Raw genomic sequence first — 18,281 nt, 5'->3', positions numbered from 1 at the left:
GAGCTCAAACCTCTACAGAAAAGATCGCAGGTCCATCAAATGGACACGGTGCAAAAAGAAGACTAAGTATCTCACCGATAAAAGAAAAGGGTAAAGAAGGTTTGAACGAGGGAGGAAGGCCAAAAGTGAAAGAGAAAAGAAAGGAAGTGAAAGTCGTGGAACAATCAGCAAGTGAAGAAAAAGACTTGGCGAAGGAGGAGAGTGCCAGCGAAGCAGAATCGAAAAGAGAAGCAAAATTGAAAAGGAAAAGGATACCAAACAGGAGGTATTCCGGTCCTGAATGGGCATATGCAGTAAATGATGATTGGACTGATGAGTTTGTATCTCTAAGCATCGAGAACGAAGAAGAAGAAGAGATACCAATAGAAAAGAAAAGTTTCATAGACTCTGTTGATTGAAACGGTAGTAAATGATATTGCTTGCTGCAATCTAACGTGAGACAAACAACAAGTTGAGACATTGCTAAACAGAATTGAGACAAATGCTGCTAACCGATAAGTGACTGACCTTTTGAAGAAGACGGTGTGAACATTGTGCTCGTTCAGCTTTGTAACTGAATTGCTAAGTAGTTTCATTTATAAGTGCTTCTAGCTCTCTGATTCTATACAGATCATGACGCAAACCAATAGAAAGAAATATTGTAAATACGTGTGTATAGGCTTGGTACTAACATGTGTACTAATAATAATGGCAATTGTGTTTGGAATGCATGGAAAGGGTGAGAATGAGACTATTGCTGCTTCTACTATTGCTCCTGTTACTATCACTGAACTAACACCATTGAAAAGACTAGCACTGGATGAGAGGCTCTTGCACGATAAGAAAGAGCTTTCGTATAACGTTTTCTATCGCTTATTAACAGAGTATGTTGAGACTATGGATGCGAAAGATTGTTATGTGTGTACCCAGATACCGACATCAGTAAAGGAAGGGGTGACTTATCACCACATGCCTCTTACATACGGGATTACATGTAGTATAGTAATGTCTAGGTTTTATGGTCAAACTAACATACAGTATTTTTACTCGAATTATGATGTTACATTTGCTTATGTTCCTATAATAGCGCAGCTAAGCCAGACTGCAAAATATTGGGATTATAAAATTATGGGGGAATTTTTCGAGCCAATGCAACCTTTTGAAACGGCTCATGCTCATAGGGAGAACCTTACTTGCTCAGTCTCTGCTGTAGAAATAAGCTTTTTAGATCGCACAGATGATAGAAGGGCTCAAATGAAAGCGAAATTAGAAAAAGAGCTACATAAGAGGACTTCAGTAGATAATTATGATTTTGCTGCTATAAAGACACAAGGGAAAATTGCTTTAGATGCTTGGCATGTAGGGAAGTTTTGTATTTATCGAGGAGAATCTTATTATGACAATATTTTTGTAGGAGCGAGTGAATGCAAACATACGTTTATCTTTAAGGCCAAATGGACATTCATGATGGACGGACTTGACCCTGTCATTCCAGGGGTGTATTACATTTGTGGGCATAATGCCTATTATCGTCTTCCAAAGGGGTGGTGGGGAAGATGTTATTTGGGTATAGTGTTTCCAAAGGTTTATCAACTGGATGACATATCGATGATTCAAAAGACACCTGGATCCCATCGTATCCAGAAAAGAGAGACCGCAGCTGCTGTGGTAGGTGATATATTTGGAGCCATGATTCCTTCATTAGGAGTTGTGTTGAATTCTATCAAGATACGAAAGTTGTCTACTATAGTGGATAACATGTTGACAAAGTTTTCAGGTGCTATAATCCTGATAGATGCTGAACTTGCAGCGGAAAGAGCTATGACTCTTCAAAATAGGCTTGCTTTAGACATTCTTTTAGCAAAGGATGGAGGCGTTTGCAAAATGATTGGTGCACGTCACTGCTGCACCTATATACCTGATAATAGTGTGAAGATTAAAACTATGCTTGCTAATCTAACAAAAGAAAGTGCAGATTTGAAAGAACTGAAAGAACCAGGAGTGTGGGAGAAGGTTGGAAAGGGACTTGCTTCAGTGGGACATTGGATTGGGGGAATTTGGAATGGAATATTATTGAAAATAATAGAAGGGATATTAATAGTGATAATTTGTGTATTTGGAATTTGGGGAATAAAAAGGGGAATAATAATGATTATGGAAAGAATTAAAAGAAGAAAGGAGGAGAAAATTATGAAAAGAATGGCAGAAGAATATAAAGCGCAAACTAGGGGTACTAAAAGGAAAAGGGAGCTGACAGAATTTTAATGGGATAAAATTTGTGGGCTAAATTTGTGTGATGACAAGTAGTCATCAGAGGAGGGATTGATGAAGCAGAAAATGAAGGTTTTGATTTATTAACGCATAAACGTAGTGCTGAAATAATCATGTGTGACATTAACCGAACTAATAAAGATTGTACGGGGACAAAATGTGCCCTCAGAGTAGTTTGCCATCATTTATACGCGTGCTTTATATGACGTGGTGTATTAGAATTGCACTAATCCGACATAATCATAAACGTGTGCTACGATTTGCTTGTTTGAAATGTTTTAGCTTAGCATTACTTTAGCGGAGGCTTTGGCCTAGTGGCCTGGTCTCACGGTTTAGCTGTTCGTATTTTTCCAATGTGCTATTAAACGTGTATTTCTGCTTGAAGCTGTACTTTTCCACAGAACCTGTTCACATGCTTATCTTAAAGTTAGTGCCAGCATGGCATATTTTCTCTTTAATTCAAGGTCGACTTGCAGGTGCGGACAATGGAGGCTCTGAGAGTAAGCTAATCGAGAGACAATGTTGCAATTTGCGTACCCATCTCCAAGGATAATGTATGCTTAAGTAAAAGCTTGAGAACTGTCGTTTTTGATTGGTCAATTTGAAGCTAACCTATGAACCCTCCAATGGAGACCCTACTGGACTTGAACTGTTATCTATAAAACCCAGGTGCACGAGAGGAAAGCTCTCTCTATCATCGGACATCCCGCCATTTTGTAGACTTCGTAGCTACTATGGCCCATTTTGCTGCGATGCCATTTTGAGAGACTTTGATGGTTTTTCTAGTCGAGAGAAAGAGACTTTGACAATTCTTGCCCTAGAGACTTTAACTTTGATTTGTCCCTTTGCATGAAGTAGTAGTTTTACCTTGCCGCCGTGAGGCAATTGCCCCGTCCACCCTGCCCCTTTGTCCCGTCCCAGGCTGATCGAGAAACGGTACCTGTGAGACGAAGACTTCATTGATTGCTGATCGGAATTGGTAATTATGAAAGGAAATTGTAAAATTGCATTGTGTTTCTTTTAGGTAACCAACTGCTGATTTTGATAAGGACCCTAGCTAGGAGTTTTCTAAATTTATGTTGCTAAATTGTTTTTGCATGAAGTCCCACATGCTGATGCTAATTTGAGGTTAGACGAGGATTCCATATGTCGCACGATGCAATTTGAGATCTTGTTATGCTGATTAAATGTACGCAATTAGTTCATTACAGATTATCGTATTAGTGTTTTGCATTGCCATTATCGAATGCCTTGTGATTCAAATGCTACATAGATTACACTTGTTTCGACGATATGGACAGCTATTAATGTTCATTTATGTTTATCATTTGGTGTTGAGACACATTTATATCGTGCTAGCTTTGTTAATATAGGGAAATAAATTCACTAACTTTGCAATAAACTGGTGTGGTTATTCCTGGCTGAAAGGTCAGGGTTCGCCGAAATGTATTCTGGATTAATTGTTAAGTGTTATGTTGTTCAAGGGGTTGCTTATGTTCGTTATTGATTATTGATTTGATGCGACTGATCGATATAAGAGTACAGAGAGTTCCCACTTAGTCAAAAGATTCATCGGCCTAAAGAGCGTCCGAACACAGGTAAATTGTTACCACGTTCCGCTCTATCAGGAGCACTGTATTAAACCTTAAATAAATAGATGTGTGCAATCACATATCGATCTTAATATTTACCAAGGTCTGCTAATTAATGAAATCAGAATATATGCTTTATCTGTTTTAGTGTTTGGAATAGTATGAGATCTTTATGCAAAATGGCAAATGTTTTCTTCATTTTCGGCAAAATCTTACACAGAGCACTGAGAATGGGAATATTAATCTGTTGACAGGAAGAAAATGTTGTGGAATAAAAATAAAATCAGAGGATAAATAAAAAATTTTGGCTAAAATGCATATGAAGTGACACAGTGAGGGGGTAGCGGGCAAGTTAGAATGGTGGAACGCATTATGTTAGCTTGTAGACTGTGTGTGAGTGGTGCAGCTTGCAAAGGAGCTCTTGTGTCTGTTGCAAGGTGCTTGGCAAGAGGGCTAATTGAAGGATCCTTCATGACATTCTTGGAGGCGAGTCAGTTGGGGTGGGGGATAGTTTACGGAGTTGATGGTCTACCCCTTCCGAAAGGTGCTGTTGCTGTTGTGACTTCAGCTGTGGGTTGTGCGTGAGACCTGGGCAGCATGCCTTTGTATTTCTTGCCACTTATGTTGAGTATAGAGTCCAGCCATGGGTATACTGATCTGTGCTGCTGTAACAGCACAAACTGGATTCTCTCTCGAAGCCCTTTTGGTATTTTATGCGAGTACACCTACTGCCATCCCTAACTTGAAATGCTTTCTTTTCTATTTATAGACTGATAAGTGAGTTCCTGGCTTTCCACAAAAGTGTCTACACAAAGACACCTATGGAGAAGACTAGTGTGTGTACAACATAAAAATAGAACACACTGCAGGTCTTCTTTTAGGAGACAAAAATGACAAGTAGGCACCTCACCTCCTCTCCCTCGTTTTCCATATGACCAGTCTTTCTTTGCTGCCCAACCATGTTATTCCTCTGCTCATAAATTTAGGAAACTGGGGTATTGGTTGAGGAGGGTAAAACACTTCTTAAGTAACAATACAATCCTTGTCAAGGTGAACCACAAAAGTCGCTAAATCCATTCAGTAGAACTGGAGTTATGATTTTATAAAGTTTTTAGTAAAATCTAGGGGCATATTTTACTCTGTTTGCGCTGAATGTGCGTCAAATATTTTGATGCACATTCAGCGCAAACCATGCACCATATTTAAATGTTGACGCCCGAGCCCGTGGATGTCAAAATTCCTCAGTGTGCGTCATTTTTTGGATGCGGGAAACTGCCTTGCGTTAATGACATGCAAGGTAGGCGTTCCCGCCCTAAAAATGACTTTAAGGCCTGTTCTCCTCATTTATACTCCAATGTCATTTTGACACACAGGAGGGGGCGGGCCTTAAAAAACTGTGCACAGCCTGATGTGTGCCGTGTTTTAACGCCTGGGTCAGGGCAGGCGTTAAGGGACATGTGGGCTCACTTCCATGGTCTCTGACCATGGAAGGGGTCCAGGGGTGCCCTTCTCTGCCCCCAGGGACACCCCCTGCCACCCTCACCCACCCCTGGAGGACACCCATGGATGGGGAGACCCATCCCAGCTAAGTACAGGTAAGTTGAGATAAGTATATATATATTTTTTTTTAAGTGACATGGGGGACCTAATTTGGGCCCCCTTACATGCCACTGTGCCCAATGACCATACCCAGGGGACAGAAGTCCCCTGGGCATGGCCATTGGGCATGGGGGCATGACTCCTGTCTTTGCTAAGACAGCAGTCATTTCAATGGGGGTTGTGCGTCAAAAAATGGTGCAAGTCCAGTTTGAGGCACGATTTTTGCCTCAAACCTGACTTGCACCATTTTTTTGACGCACAACCCCCATTTCCCCTCCGCCGGCGCTGCCTGGTTTGAGTCATTTTTTTTACTCTGACCAGTCCGGCTAACATCATTCCTTAAATAAGGCGCCCACATGGCGCATAGGAATGGCGTTAGCCGGCGGTAACATTTTTGACACAAACCAGCGCCGGCGCTGGTTTGCGTCAAAAAGTATAAATATGGGCCCTAGTGTGTAAAAGATCAAAGCATGAACCACAGGTATCTGGTCATGCAAGACCTGGGCAAAGTCAAAAGTTAGGGCTGACTACAGTGGAGCACGGTTTGGATACATAATGTGGATTGGAACTTGTCTTGGCTTACCTTTGGACTTAGAAGAAATTTTGACAAAAAGTCCAAGATAAGGTGGAGGGCAGCAGGACAAGGCAGTAGGCTTCGTCATTACTGGGGAGCCTTGGACGACATCTTGGTGAAGCTGTTCACAATGGCAAAAAATGCTCAGAGAGAGTGCTTTTATAAGCAAAAGGTTGACCCCAGGGAAAAGCATTTTCAGCCGTAGAAAGGGAGGCCTTTGCTGTGGTTTGGGCTTTGAAGAAACTGAGGCCATGCATTTCTGACACTTCCTTCTTCAGACAGACCACAAGCCCCTTCCATTCTTAAAACAGATGAAAGGTGGAAATCCCAAACTGTTGAGGTGGTCCATATCCCTACAGGGAATTGACTATACAGTGGAAAATAGACCTGAGAGTAACCACTCCAATGCAGATGGACTCTCCAGCTATGTCCACTTAGACAATGAAGACTCATCTGGACAATGTTAGCCTTATTGTCCTTCATTTGGGGAGGGTGTAGGAAAGCACCCTCTTTTTGTCATGGTTACCCACACTTTTTGCCTGTTGTCAGTAAGTGTAGACTGTGTGCACTGGGATCCTGCTAACCAGGACCACAGTGACTGTGCTCTCTCCATTGTAACTTGGGCCCTGATTTATACTTTTTGGTGCAAAACTGCACTACTGCAGTTTTGCATCAAAAAGTTTCGCAGCGTCTTGCACCATTGCTGTGCACCAGCCAGGCACCATATTTATGGAATGGTGCAAGCAGGTGCAAAGGGTAGGCTAGTGGGAAAAAAATGACTTTAGTCAGTTTGGGCTGGCAGTATGTAAGAAGGGTTTTTTGCACCAAAAAATGACGTTAGGCAGGTTAGAGTAAGAAAAATGACTCTAACCTGCCTAGAGTCATTTTCTGACACAAAACCATCCATACCACATGACTCCTGTCCTAGAAAAGACAGGAGTCATGCCCACCACCCCAATGGCCAGCACAGGTGACCAGGGTCCCCTGGGCATGGCCAATGCACCCAGTGTCATGTAGGGGGGTCCATTTCAGGGCCCCCAATGGCACTTTAAAAAATAAAATAAAATACTTACCTGTACTTACCTGGGATGGGGTCCTCCATCCTCCCCTGGCCCTCTGGTGTGGGTGGGAGTGTCGTTAAGGCCATAGAGTCATTTTATGCACTGGAACGCCTACCTTGCATCTCATTAAGGCAAGGTAGGTTTCCACGTCCAAAAAATTACTTTAACTCCATAAAATTGGTGCTAGACAGGTCTAGAACCAAAGTATAAATATGGAGTTAGTTTTGCACCGAATTAGAGTAAATACAAAATGATGCTAATTCGGTGCAAACAGACTATAAATATGCCCCTTGGTATTTAGGCACAAAAACTGCCAAATGTTGAGTAGAAGAAATAATCTAAACTCAAGGACTTCAAAGAACCCCAGAAGGTAGGGTATTGGAACAAAAGCTTCTTGCTAGGAGGCCAGGCAGAGATGTGCTGCATAGTTAGAGATGATAGATATTGTCCCAGGAGAGGTTACACTTTCCTTCAGTTTAATTTCACCATTCACCCTAGAATAACTTGCTGTACTGCTTATTCATGATGAAAGAAGAAGGGAGTTTAATAAACCGGTCAGTCCTATATGGAAAATGAATACGGCTTGATGTCTGCACAGTTACCTACACATGCCTATTTATCTTCCATAATAATTTTCTTCAATTCTGGTCTCGTGGAAAACATGTTTGGGATGTCAAAGTTATATTTAAAGGCACCAGGAAGGAATTTTTAATCACATAGCTTTTAATGGAACACGTCCTTTCTGCACCTGGATGAAGAAATCCTGAGAATGACAAAGTAAAAGGTCTGGTTTGGTGCACAGGCAGTGGGAATACATTAGGAGCCCTTGACCTATGAGTACAATCTAAGGTATATGTGGTGTCTGCCCTATGTGAAATGAAATGGGTCAGGAATAGGGAAAATCACTTAAACGTATGAGTACTTGTGTTAGCCAAAGGTGCCACACAATCAAAGAAGGTCTACAATAATACAGACAAGTTATCAATATTTTGGACTGGCCATTCACAAGCCCCCAGTTTCTCCTTGCCAAGTTACAGTAGCATATTCAAAGGCCTCAATAAGGTAGCATTTATTAGCCTTTGGTTTGGAAAATGGACTAAACCCACATAATCCAGTAGAAGCTGATGAGTCCATGGATGCTGCACAAGGGCAAACCAGTGTAAGAAAGCCATGGACACTGAGGATGCGCTGACTCACAAATAATTTTAAAATAAGAGTTCCAACACCCAGAAATTGAAGGTGGGAGTGGTTGGAAAAGAGGAAACTGTGCAAAAGGAGCTTCATAACAACAGATGGTAACTTAAGGGAACATCTTAGGACAACTTACTCTTCCTATGATTGTAGATACATATTTGAGCAATTTATGGTTATTAGAAGCAACCTTGTGCCTACAGTTGACAGAAAGTCTACAACATTTGAAACACTGCTCTGTTTCTTAATAAAGACCTTGTGAGGTTGAACAGCAAGCTCGGGAAGTAGGGTGCGCCCTCTGGACTTCTGAAAAGGACCTGGGATTATAGCTGAGGTCAAAAAAATGTTTACTAGGAGACTGTAGAAAAATGAACTGATCAGGATAATGCTTCTAGGCGAGAGATTGGGCAAGGAGTTAGTGAAAATATCAAAGTGGAAGGAAACCCTCATGTCTTTGGCACAAATTGACTTATTGGAATGATCTCTCTTCACTGAGCACTCATAGGCTTTTAAATATTTTGACGTTCAGTGGTCCATATTTTTTATCTTAAATTTAAAATCAATAAATCTTTGGTGGTTTCAAGAAAGAAAACAACACCAAAGCAGAAGTCTTATGACTACTTCCCTTAATAATGCTTCCACCCTTATAACATGGACTCAGGCAGAGGTGTGCAAAGATTCTACAAGGTCCCATCAACACCAATGTTTTTAAACTTCATTTTACTCTCTAAATATCCACTGCCTACCAATGATTTTAATCCAAACCCTTTAGTATGTACACAGTCAGTGTAATCCTTTATATTAAATACTATTCTATCCAACGTATTTGTTTTTGTCCATGTGTCTGCTACAACAAAGCCAGTGGCTGGCTCTGATTCCGATCTGGACACCAAGCAAATATATACACATTGTTTGGGAAAAATCAAATTTTTATTTCACAGAAAAATGGATTACCAGTCTACTTAAGCCAAGTTTGTAATGTAGTGGTAATACATTAGCAATGGATAGAAGTCTGGTAATTCTAACTACCATTTCCAATTAAATCCTTTCCAGAACACTGAAGGGCTCAATTAAAGAACTTCAGTCTAACTGCTTAGTTTTACACCATAGATATGAAGTCAAAGAAAATGTTCTCAATGTCCACTCCTACCGCCCAAATTCCTCAAATTTCCAGTAAAAGACATAAGCACAGATTCCAGATGGGGGAGAGGTAAAGTTTCACTTACTTTGATGTGGCTAGGATCTTCTGTCTCATTGCTTCCTTAGCTGATTCCTCAAACTTCCTGCAGGATATGAACTGAGGAAGCATCTCATTAAAGATGGCGCTAGGCAGATCAGTTATTTCTGCTCTACCAAATGTGCAGACCAGGCTGCCTAAGGAAGTGGCCTGGTCTGCAGTGAGCATGTTGGTATTGGTAATGTTCTGAAAGAGAAAACAAACATAAATATGTAATTTATGTGAAAGAAAGAGTTATTATAGACGTGAAAGCCATTAAGAGATCAGGGAGCCATAGCAGCCCATGGACAATTTTAAGAACTTGTTTCAGAGGGCCACAGGGCCCAAAGGGGCTAATGAGCCCAACTGTGGGGGTTGAGGCCTTTTGCTCCTGCTGTCCTGGGACCCGACCCACTATGGATCCTGAGCAACTGTGTCCAGTACCCCAGAACACTGACTCCCAGAATAGCGTGATACATGCAGATGAAGGCTGCCTTTGAAGGTGGAGGTGATACATTATGGTGAACACAGGCTTATGACTCAAAATGTGTGCAGCAGCAATAAATCATTGTTAAGTCAAATACTAACTTTTATAAAAAAAGAGAAGTATTTCATTTTTTCCGCAACCCACAGAAAGAAAAAAATATGACATCCACAAACAATTACACAGTCCTCCCCTGAGATCATGGCTCTAGGTTTCCTGTCCCACCCATGTTAGCGATCGTGGTTATTCCATATTCGTTATTAGTAATATCAAGGATATGCACCACTAGTAGTCTGACTCTCACAAGTCCAATATGACTGTACCTAAAAGTCAATAGTCTTCCCATGCTATCATGCTAAAATAGCCTCAAGTTCCCCCACTCACCCCCACCACAGCAGGTGTAAAGCATTTGGAGTTCCTGAGTGTGCCATGCCCACAGGCGCTCACAGTGGCTGCAGTCAAGTTCAGGTGAATTGGCTGCATGTGGCCCAGGAAGATGCACTTATTGGGTGCAAAGTCTCTCCCTCACGATTATGCTCTTGAAGCGACTGTAGGCTCATTCCAGCTACTCCTGTGGGTTAAGTGTTTGTTTGCTCCCTTATTGGGCTGGCTATGATAATCCTTTCTTGGGTCCCCTGCATGAGTAATGGTGTACAGGTGCCCACATAGCATCTTCACTTCTCTGGTAGGGGCAGAACAGGTTGCAGTCCTTGGTGCTCCTGGTGACCCCCTCTGACATGCAGGGTCACCACAACTCACTATCCACTGGCTTAGACCTGATTGATATGACAAAGCTTTACCACAGCAAACCCTCCTGGGATATGGGCTTGCTGCCTCACTAATGCAAAGGGCTACGGCATGTCAGTCTTTTCCACTGAGGCCTTGCTACTACACAGAATTTCAGCCCAATCTGTGCAGCGGTACACACAGCTAAATTCACCGTGGCCCTCTCCTGGCATATAGGGATCACTGACTGTTCTGTAAACAGGAAACTACCAGATTGGTGCAGTAGCCTTTCCCTCAAAAAGGGAAACCACTCGACAGGGCTCTTTAGTGGACCTTGCTCACTCCAATGCTGTCATCTTCCTGATAGGGCACATTGTTCTAGCAAGCAGGCAGGTGCTGGTGCTCCAGGCACCAGAGCAGGTGGTAATGGATTGCCTGGGTGGTGTCTCCTTACCCAGCAGGGAGGCTAGCAGGCCTTGGCCTACTGTCCTGGTCACAGGCAGAAGTCTTGTAGAGCTTCCCCTCCTCACACAGCCTGTGGCTGCATGGCAGATGGTAATTTTTGGGGTCTCAAACTCCCCTTTTCTAGTCCATTTCCAGACACCAAATGTGATTTAGGTTCTGTGTCTTTCAAGTTTTATGTTGCGGTTCTGCTTTTTTTAAAGTGTGCAGTCCTCTGCTCCCTCTTGAAAGAGAGTTTGTCACAGCATGAGTGTCTCCAAAGCAGATAGTCCCACAACACTGGCAATAGGATTGACTAGAATTCACACCTGGATATCAGCCACAGCAAAACGTGCATCAAAAGATTAGTCCAGGGGACACAGTCCTACTCTTTATGATTCTCAAATCAGCCCCATCTCCTTCCTGAGATGTGTAAAGGCCCCTTCCTTGTGACCTCTCACTGAATCACAGCACACTTTGAAGTGTACAGGAGAAGCCTCACTCAACCCTTCCCAGTGCGTGTCCCAATCAACTTACAATTCTGTCTGCGGGGATCTCTCTACCTCCTCTCCATCTTTCACCATGAGGGTCTGGGTCTCCCACAATTTAACACAGGCCCCTCCATGTATTGTTTCATTCATAGACACACACACACACAGTGCATGTAAACAGAATACCCACACTGCACAGTACTGTATCCTCCATGTTTTATACGACTCATAGGAACACATACATTCAGCAAATGCATTTAAAATGCGCACACTGCATCCTTCCTGTACTGTACCATTCATATGCACACAAACACCCAGCACATGCACTCACCAGGCACGCACTGCACAGCACTACATCCTCCGTGTACTGTACTACTCAAAGGCACACATACACCCAGCACATGCATTTACCATGCATGCACTGCTCAGTACTACATTATCCTTGTATTGTACCCTTCCCAGGCACACATACACCCAGCTCAGATGCACCACTCATGGACTGGGCAGCATTTCACTACAAACTGATGTAGGCCATGGATGAGTTAAGCACAAATCAGCAGAACTTTAAAAATGAATGCGACTGTAGGCCTCTTTCCAGTGACACAGGTTAGAAAGCATCTGCTCACTCCTACTGATCACTACACTGCATGCTGCCTCCACTGCACTTTTGCTGCTTAACTCCTGGTAAAGGCAGTAGCCTTCCATCACTATAAAGGCAGTAGCATTCCACCCCTATGAGGGTAGAGCTTTGGCTGTCCCTTCTGATCCAACAGACCGCAATCCTTGAGAGAGGTCTATATCATGGTGCACACTTGTGATCAATGTTTGCCTATCACAACAAAACTCAGCATTAGGGATCCAAACATCAGCACAATTGGGCACTCAGGGTAGGGGTGCACGTCCAATACCGTACAGAGTACTTTTCTATCCCAACAACATTAATAAGTGGTATCATCAGTCACACAAAAGGTGATGGGAGGAATGCTGCCAAATAATTTAACCAGCGGTAATTGCTCAGGTACCATTCCCACACACTGTTTTGTCCCATTGTGCCCCTCTAGACAAAGGCCCACATTATGCAAAAACAGTACTGATCCTGCTTCTCATGGGAGCAGCACATCCAAAACTGACAGGCGAGTCCCACTCAAAAAAGGAACACAAGCAATCCCAGACTAGTTTTGGCCTTGTCAGCCTTAGCCAGTGAGGTATAGCTTGGATTCTATTGCACAGTGAGCAAGGGATACACATCTGGATACACTCTTGGTCACTTAAGGAGTTACATCAGCTTGCACTTTTGCACCCCTTGCAATGCCTTTGCTGCTCCAGCTGCTAGAAGTGATATTTGATTTCTATAGTTCCCACACCTTTCCCTTCTTTTAGTCTCTCAATAATGAGTATGAGGCTGGTGGGACAAAGGATCCACCTTGTTATTACAATTGTGCTTGTGAAGCCACTTCCAGTACTTCTGAAATTGCGGTCATTTGGCATCCATGAACCTGTCTCATGAATATAAAATTAAACATCTTGTAAAGTAGACAATCTTTACCAAAATAATTTGCCGGCACCTCCAGGTATATATCACAGTGGGAGGCACTGGCAAACATCCTTTGAATGAAACATAGTAAGGTCAATTTCTGTAGAGCAAAGAATTCTCATGACAGTGACATGCAAATGTGTAGCTACAAATGCAAGTCTGTATTATTTTAAAAAGCAGAGTGAAGTGACAGTGAGGGGTGTACAGAAATATCTTAATTAGGGATCAAAATACCGACTCTAGACTACTATTTTGGGAAAAAGGACCTAATTTATTTTAGGATCTTTTGTCAGTTTGAGATTTCTACAAGCACAGAAGCTGAATATGCTTTGGACCATTTGGTCACAAATGGTCCGTGGGATTCTAAGTATTCAACCAGGGACTACTTTGGTACTGTTCCCAGTGTTCATATTCTATGCTGATAAGAAAGAAGATGACTCGCTGGAGGTGTCTAAAAAAGCTACCTATAACTCTTCACCATTAAAGGGTGTCATCATGCTAGTGTTAACACCGTCTTCTCAAATAATCTTCTCATAAAAGGCCTTTGCAGGATCTGGAAAGGTTTTGTCCTCAAGAACCTATGAGGCAATGTTTCTCTAAGAAGATAAGTTAGAAAGCAAATAAGTCAGCAAAGTCTATTAAATAAGCCTTAAGTTAAGGGGGCTCAGGTACAGTATAAAGTTAGAAACCATAAAGGTTTAATAATAAAAAGTGAAATAAAGAAGGCAGAAATAACAGTTATTCATGTTAAATCAGTACAGTAAATTAGCACAAGTCTTAATAAAATGCACCAAAGGGCATGACATGAAGTAAATACCCTACGTCTTAAGCAAGAGACAGACTGACATGTGCCTGCTCTCTAAAGGACAAACTAGACTTGCTTCACCTCCCTTAACTAAACAATATATGTGAGGCCAGGGTCTGCAATCATGCAAGATATTGTCTTTTTAGCTCTCTGGGTAGCTTTGCAATTGATGTACTTGTGCTTTATGCCTCAGGTGAGTAGAATATATACTCTTGCACTCCTCCACTGGTTCAATCTTACAGTGATCCTCAGATCTGTGGGTGATGTGTTTGTGCAGTGAGCTTCATCTTTGTTCAGTGAACCTCAAATCTGTAAATAGTTTACTTCTACAGTGATTCTCAGACCAGTAGCTCCTGTGCAGTGAGCCTTGGATTACTCGTACATTTAGCCTAAAAGCAGTAGCCCAGATCTGTCATCTTTCCGCAGGACTTGGCAAGCCATTTCACATCCTTATTTAGTAGCTCTTCCGCCTCACGCCTTCCTGGGGCTTCTGATGAATCACTAAAAATAGAAGGGTTCTTTACCCTGATCGAAGCTACACGGGCCATCTCTGCTCAGAAGCCTGTGATGGTGCCTAGATGAGATTGAATTCTGGCAGATCATTTTTTATATCAGAACCAGTCACCTGGGCACCCTATCTTACTTGTGTTGCTAATACTATTATGGCAGGCACAGATATATCCACATCCTGGAAATGAGTGGGAATCATTCCTATATATAAGAAAGGTTCAAAAACAGATCCAGCGAACTACTGGCCAATCAGCCTAATTGATCCTAGCGAAAAAAATATTTGTAAACTAATCCTTAATTGATTACTTTTATGGTTAGATGAAAATGAGATCTTAACGCAGTTTCAGGCCAGATTCCGCTCCAAAACCAGTACAGTAGGCCAAGTCTTTAGGTCTCAGCCAACTAGGTGAAAAGAGGTAGACTTAAAAAGGGGCAGTATTTATGTTGCTTTTGTCAACCTCAAGGCAGCCTTCAACATGGTCCTTAGAGATCATCTATGGTGTATACCTAGAGATCTAGGCCTCCTGGTCCCCTTCCTTGACATTATTATTCAGCTTTATTGCAATAATTTTGCCCAAGTATGTTGGGGTGCCATTGGGGAATCCACCAAAACCTTCAAGATCGCAAAGGGAATCAGGCAAGGCTGCGTGCCTTGCCCCCACACTGTTCCTATTATTTATAAATCGTGCATTCACTGCTTATTGGATTGTGATAATGATTCCCCTGTACTTGGGGGAACAAAAATATCGGCTTTACTATTAGCTGACAACACTCTTTTAATATCTAAAACTCCAAAAGGCCTAGCGACCCTTTTAGCAACGTTTAATCTATTCTGTTTGGATCACAGCTAGCAATCAATGCGAATTAAACAATGTTTGTGGCTAGTCAGCCACACAGAAAATGTAGGGGGGTAGTAGCAATGAATAGGCATCCGTCTATCTAGTGCCAATTCCTGAACAAGCCAGGTTATTAAAAGCACGCCCATCTTCAATTACAAAGCAGCTACTATCCTAAAAATGTTAAACAAAACTTTTTTCCATCCTATTTCCCCCTCCTTGAAGTTTGGGGGGCTCAAGCGGTTGCTGCAGCATTCTGTGGGGCGGAGTTGTGGGGCTACGGCAACTCTAACACCTTAGAAGTAGCTGAAAATACATTTTTGAGGGCTGCCCTCAAACTTCTCCAAAGCACTTCCTTGGTGTTTAAACAAGACTTAGGCATCCGGCCCATAGCCCCTATAGTCCGTTTGAAACCGATCTTATATTGGCTGCGAGTTTGGTCGTCTTTTGAGCTGACATACTACAGCTTGGGTCTAAGGGATGTCTTAGATAGGTCACAGGGAGGGTTGTTATTATCATGGTTTGACTGCATCAAGCAGTCCCTTTTTATTTTAGAACTACAAGAGTACTAGGTAGATCCAAGCACAATTTCACCAGCAGCTGTTAAAAAATTTAAACACATCTATTGGGAATATGAAGAGGGTAAACTTGCGGAACAGCAAGGCCTTGGACCCCTGATAGAACGTTTCTTAGAGTTCAGGCCATTTGTGCAGTTTGAGAATTATATGGATGATATTCATCCCTCATTTACAAAAGCACTCTACATAAGGTTCAGGCTTGCCATGTTTATTGTCAAATGGATGGGGACAGCAAAATGTGCCCCACCTTCAGAAGGAATGGTGAAACAGATGACCACCTATTGTTCTTTTGTCCCAATTACGGTAAACAGCAGAAGCACTGGATTGCCTCCCTGCTTTCTAGGTGTCATACAGTATAGGGTAGCACTCAAATATGTAGAGCAGATACGTCCTCTGTTGTTTTTCGGTCAAGCATAGCAGTGCGCAAGCGCTGCTTTTCTGATGTCTGGGTATCTATGTGGGCTTTTAACCACGCCCACCACACTCCTATCACTATTACTCTTCCATAGGCTTGCCTTTCAAAAATCCTTTGTTATTATTAGTAAATGCTTTACGTCTGTCCCTCCTTGAGGCATTTTAGTTACCACCTTGGGGACCGAGCCTGTTACATGGATAATTGCATGTTTGTCGATAAGTTTGACTGCGAGCTAACTTCTTTTTCCTTTTATGCGTCTCCTTCGCGCTCACGCTGCTGAAGGCCGTGACACTTTGAATCGGCTCTCTTATGTAAACTCACGTTTTACTTTTCATTCTCAATTTATGTGACAAGAAAAGTCCCGTTAAGAATTTACAACGCTAATAGCTCTAACTTGAGCAAATGCAAGACCCATTGCTTTGTAAATGCTTGTTTCTAATGCCAAGTACCTAGAGAATGTCTGGCCAGTACGGAGGAAAATCCCCCTCCGTATGCTATCCTAGCTTCAAGCTAGCTTTGCCTAGTCAGTAGGTCAGTCAATCCAACTTTATTTGCCAATTTGCCATAGAATCGTATAAAAAAACTCCATATACATTAAACACTTTGTGATGTACAAAATATACAAAACATAAAACATTTTAAAATAGTTCTCAGGTATTATATCTGTAGAAGCGCTTTCTTATTTATCATTCTAAAATCTGTGCATCACCCTAATTAAAAAAGAATTGTTAAACAATTACTAATTCTTAACACTTTCTAATTTGTAGCTCATGCCTAATAAAAGTTAAAACTCCAAAACGGGTCATCCTGCCACACACATTGCGTTGAGAACCCAACTTTAAAATGCGTCATTCTCTAGATCTGGGGCATTTTTAGCACAATATTTGTAATGAATATTTATAAACAATTGGTATGTTGTGATGTATTTCATTGACATTACTTTTTAATAGTTTTCCTTTTGAAAAAAGATTGACTAGATTTTAAGTATTACGCAACACATTAACTGAGAGGCTATGTAGAAGTATGCTTGTCCTGTTGATTTAGTCAATGTTTGTAAACTACTGCAGGAGTAACCAATTGCAAAGGGATCCATTAAAGATCTATACATACTGTGTATAAGCTAATAATAATGAAATGTATTTCATATTGTTGTTTTTTTATGTGTGATTTTTTGGCCTTCGGCCGAAATAAAGTAAATTGAACTGAACAAACAGTAGATGTAGTGAGCCCAAGACCAGCAGTTTATTTATACCGTCAAAAAGCAGTGAACTTCAAAATTGGCGTGCATTGACTCTCAGAGCTTCAAACAAAATGCACAAATCATGGCCGAGAGCTCTCCAGGCCTTCCACTTTTGCCGTGAGAGTCCGTAATAGTGAGGGAAAGGACTGTTAACTGATGTAGGGTATGCAATACAGCGATTAGCACCCACGTTCACAGCCCCCTCTCTCTCCCCCAACTAAAAACATCCCCATTTTACCGGGCGGCTTTGTGTCCCCGTGCAACACACTCACTGAACGAACACTAGAAGCAAATACCAGCAGTTAGTGGCATGATACTAACCATTCTGATTTGCCTCCAGGTTATCAATAAACACGTTTTTGAAAAAAGAATCAAGTAAGCCTAAGGCTTCATGAAATGTATATTTTTAACAAATTATTACGAAACTCATAAACTCATAAAGGAACAAATTATGTAAATGAAGTAATTATTCATCTTTACTCTGGCCTCCTATGAAACATCATTATCACATGTGGGCAGTTTGCTACATACTGAATATCAAGCTATTATCTCATGTAATGTCTCATATTTTGCGTTTACTGAACACTTAATCAAATTTTGACATTTAGGGAAACTTTACAAACATTTTTTGCGAAGCACTTTGACGTTTCAAAAATATGCATGAAATAGCACAGAGGCCGATAGAAAGAAGTGTGTGGGGGTCCTGCGGGGCTCTCCAGATTAAGTGTTGATTTATTT

At 41.7% G+C, this 18,281-nt stretch overlaps 1 protein-coding gene across 1 annotated transcript in view; it reads right to left on the bottom strand.

The window, feature by feature from the left end:
- The window catches only part of LOC138285031 (otoancorin-like), a 489,250-nt gene that overhangs the window by 181,827 nt on the left and 289,142 nt on the right, over positions 1-18,281 (bottom strand). The window contains exon 17 of the mRNA XM_069224460.1: positions 9,494-9,690. Within this exon, the coding sequence (XP_069080561.1) occupies positions 9,494-9,690 (197 nt within the window). The remainder of the gene's footprint in view (positions 1-9,493; positions 9,691-18,281) is intronic.

The sequence above is a fragment of the Pleurodeles waltl genome, chromosome 3_1 (assembly GCF_031143425.1).
Source record: "Pleurodeles waltl isolate 20211129_DDA chromosome 3_1, aPleWal1.hap1.20221129, whole genome shotgun sequence".
Classification (NCBI taxonomy): domain Eukaryota; kingdom Metazoa; phylum Chordata; class Amphibia; order Caudata; family Salamandridae; genus Pleurodeles; species Pleurodeles waltl.
Note: the sequence above shows the minus strand (reverse complement) of the source record. Positions and strands in the feature narration are given on the sequence as shown.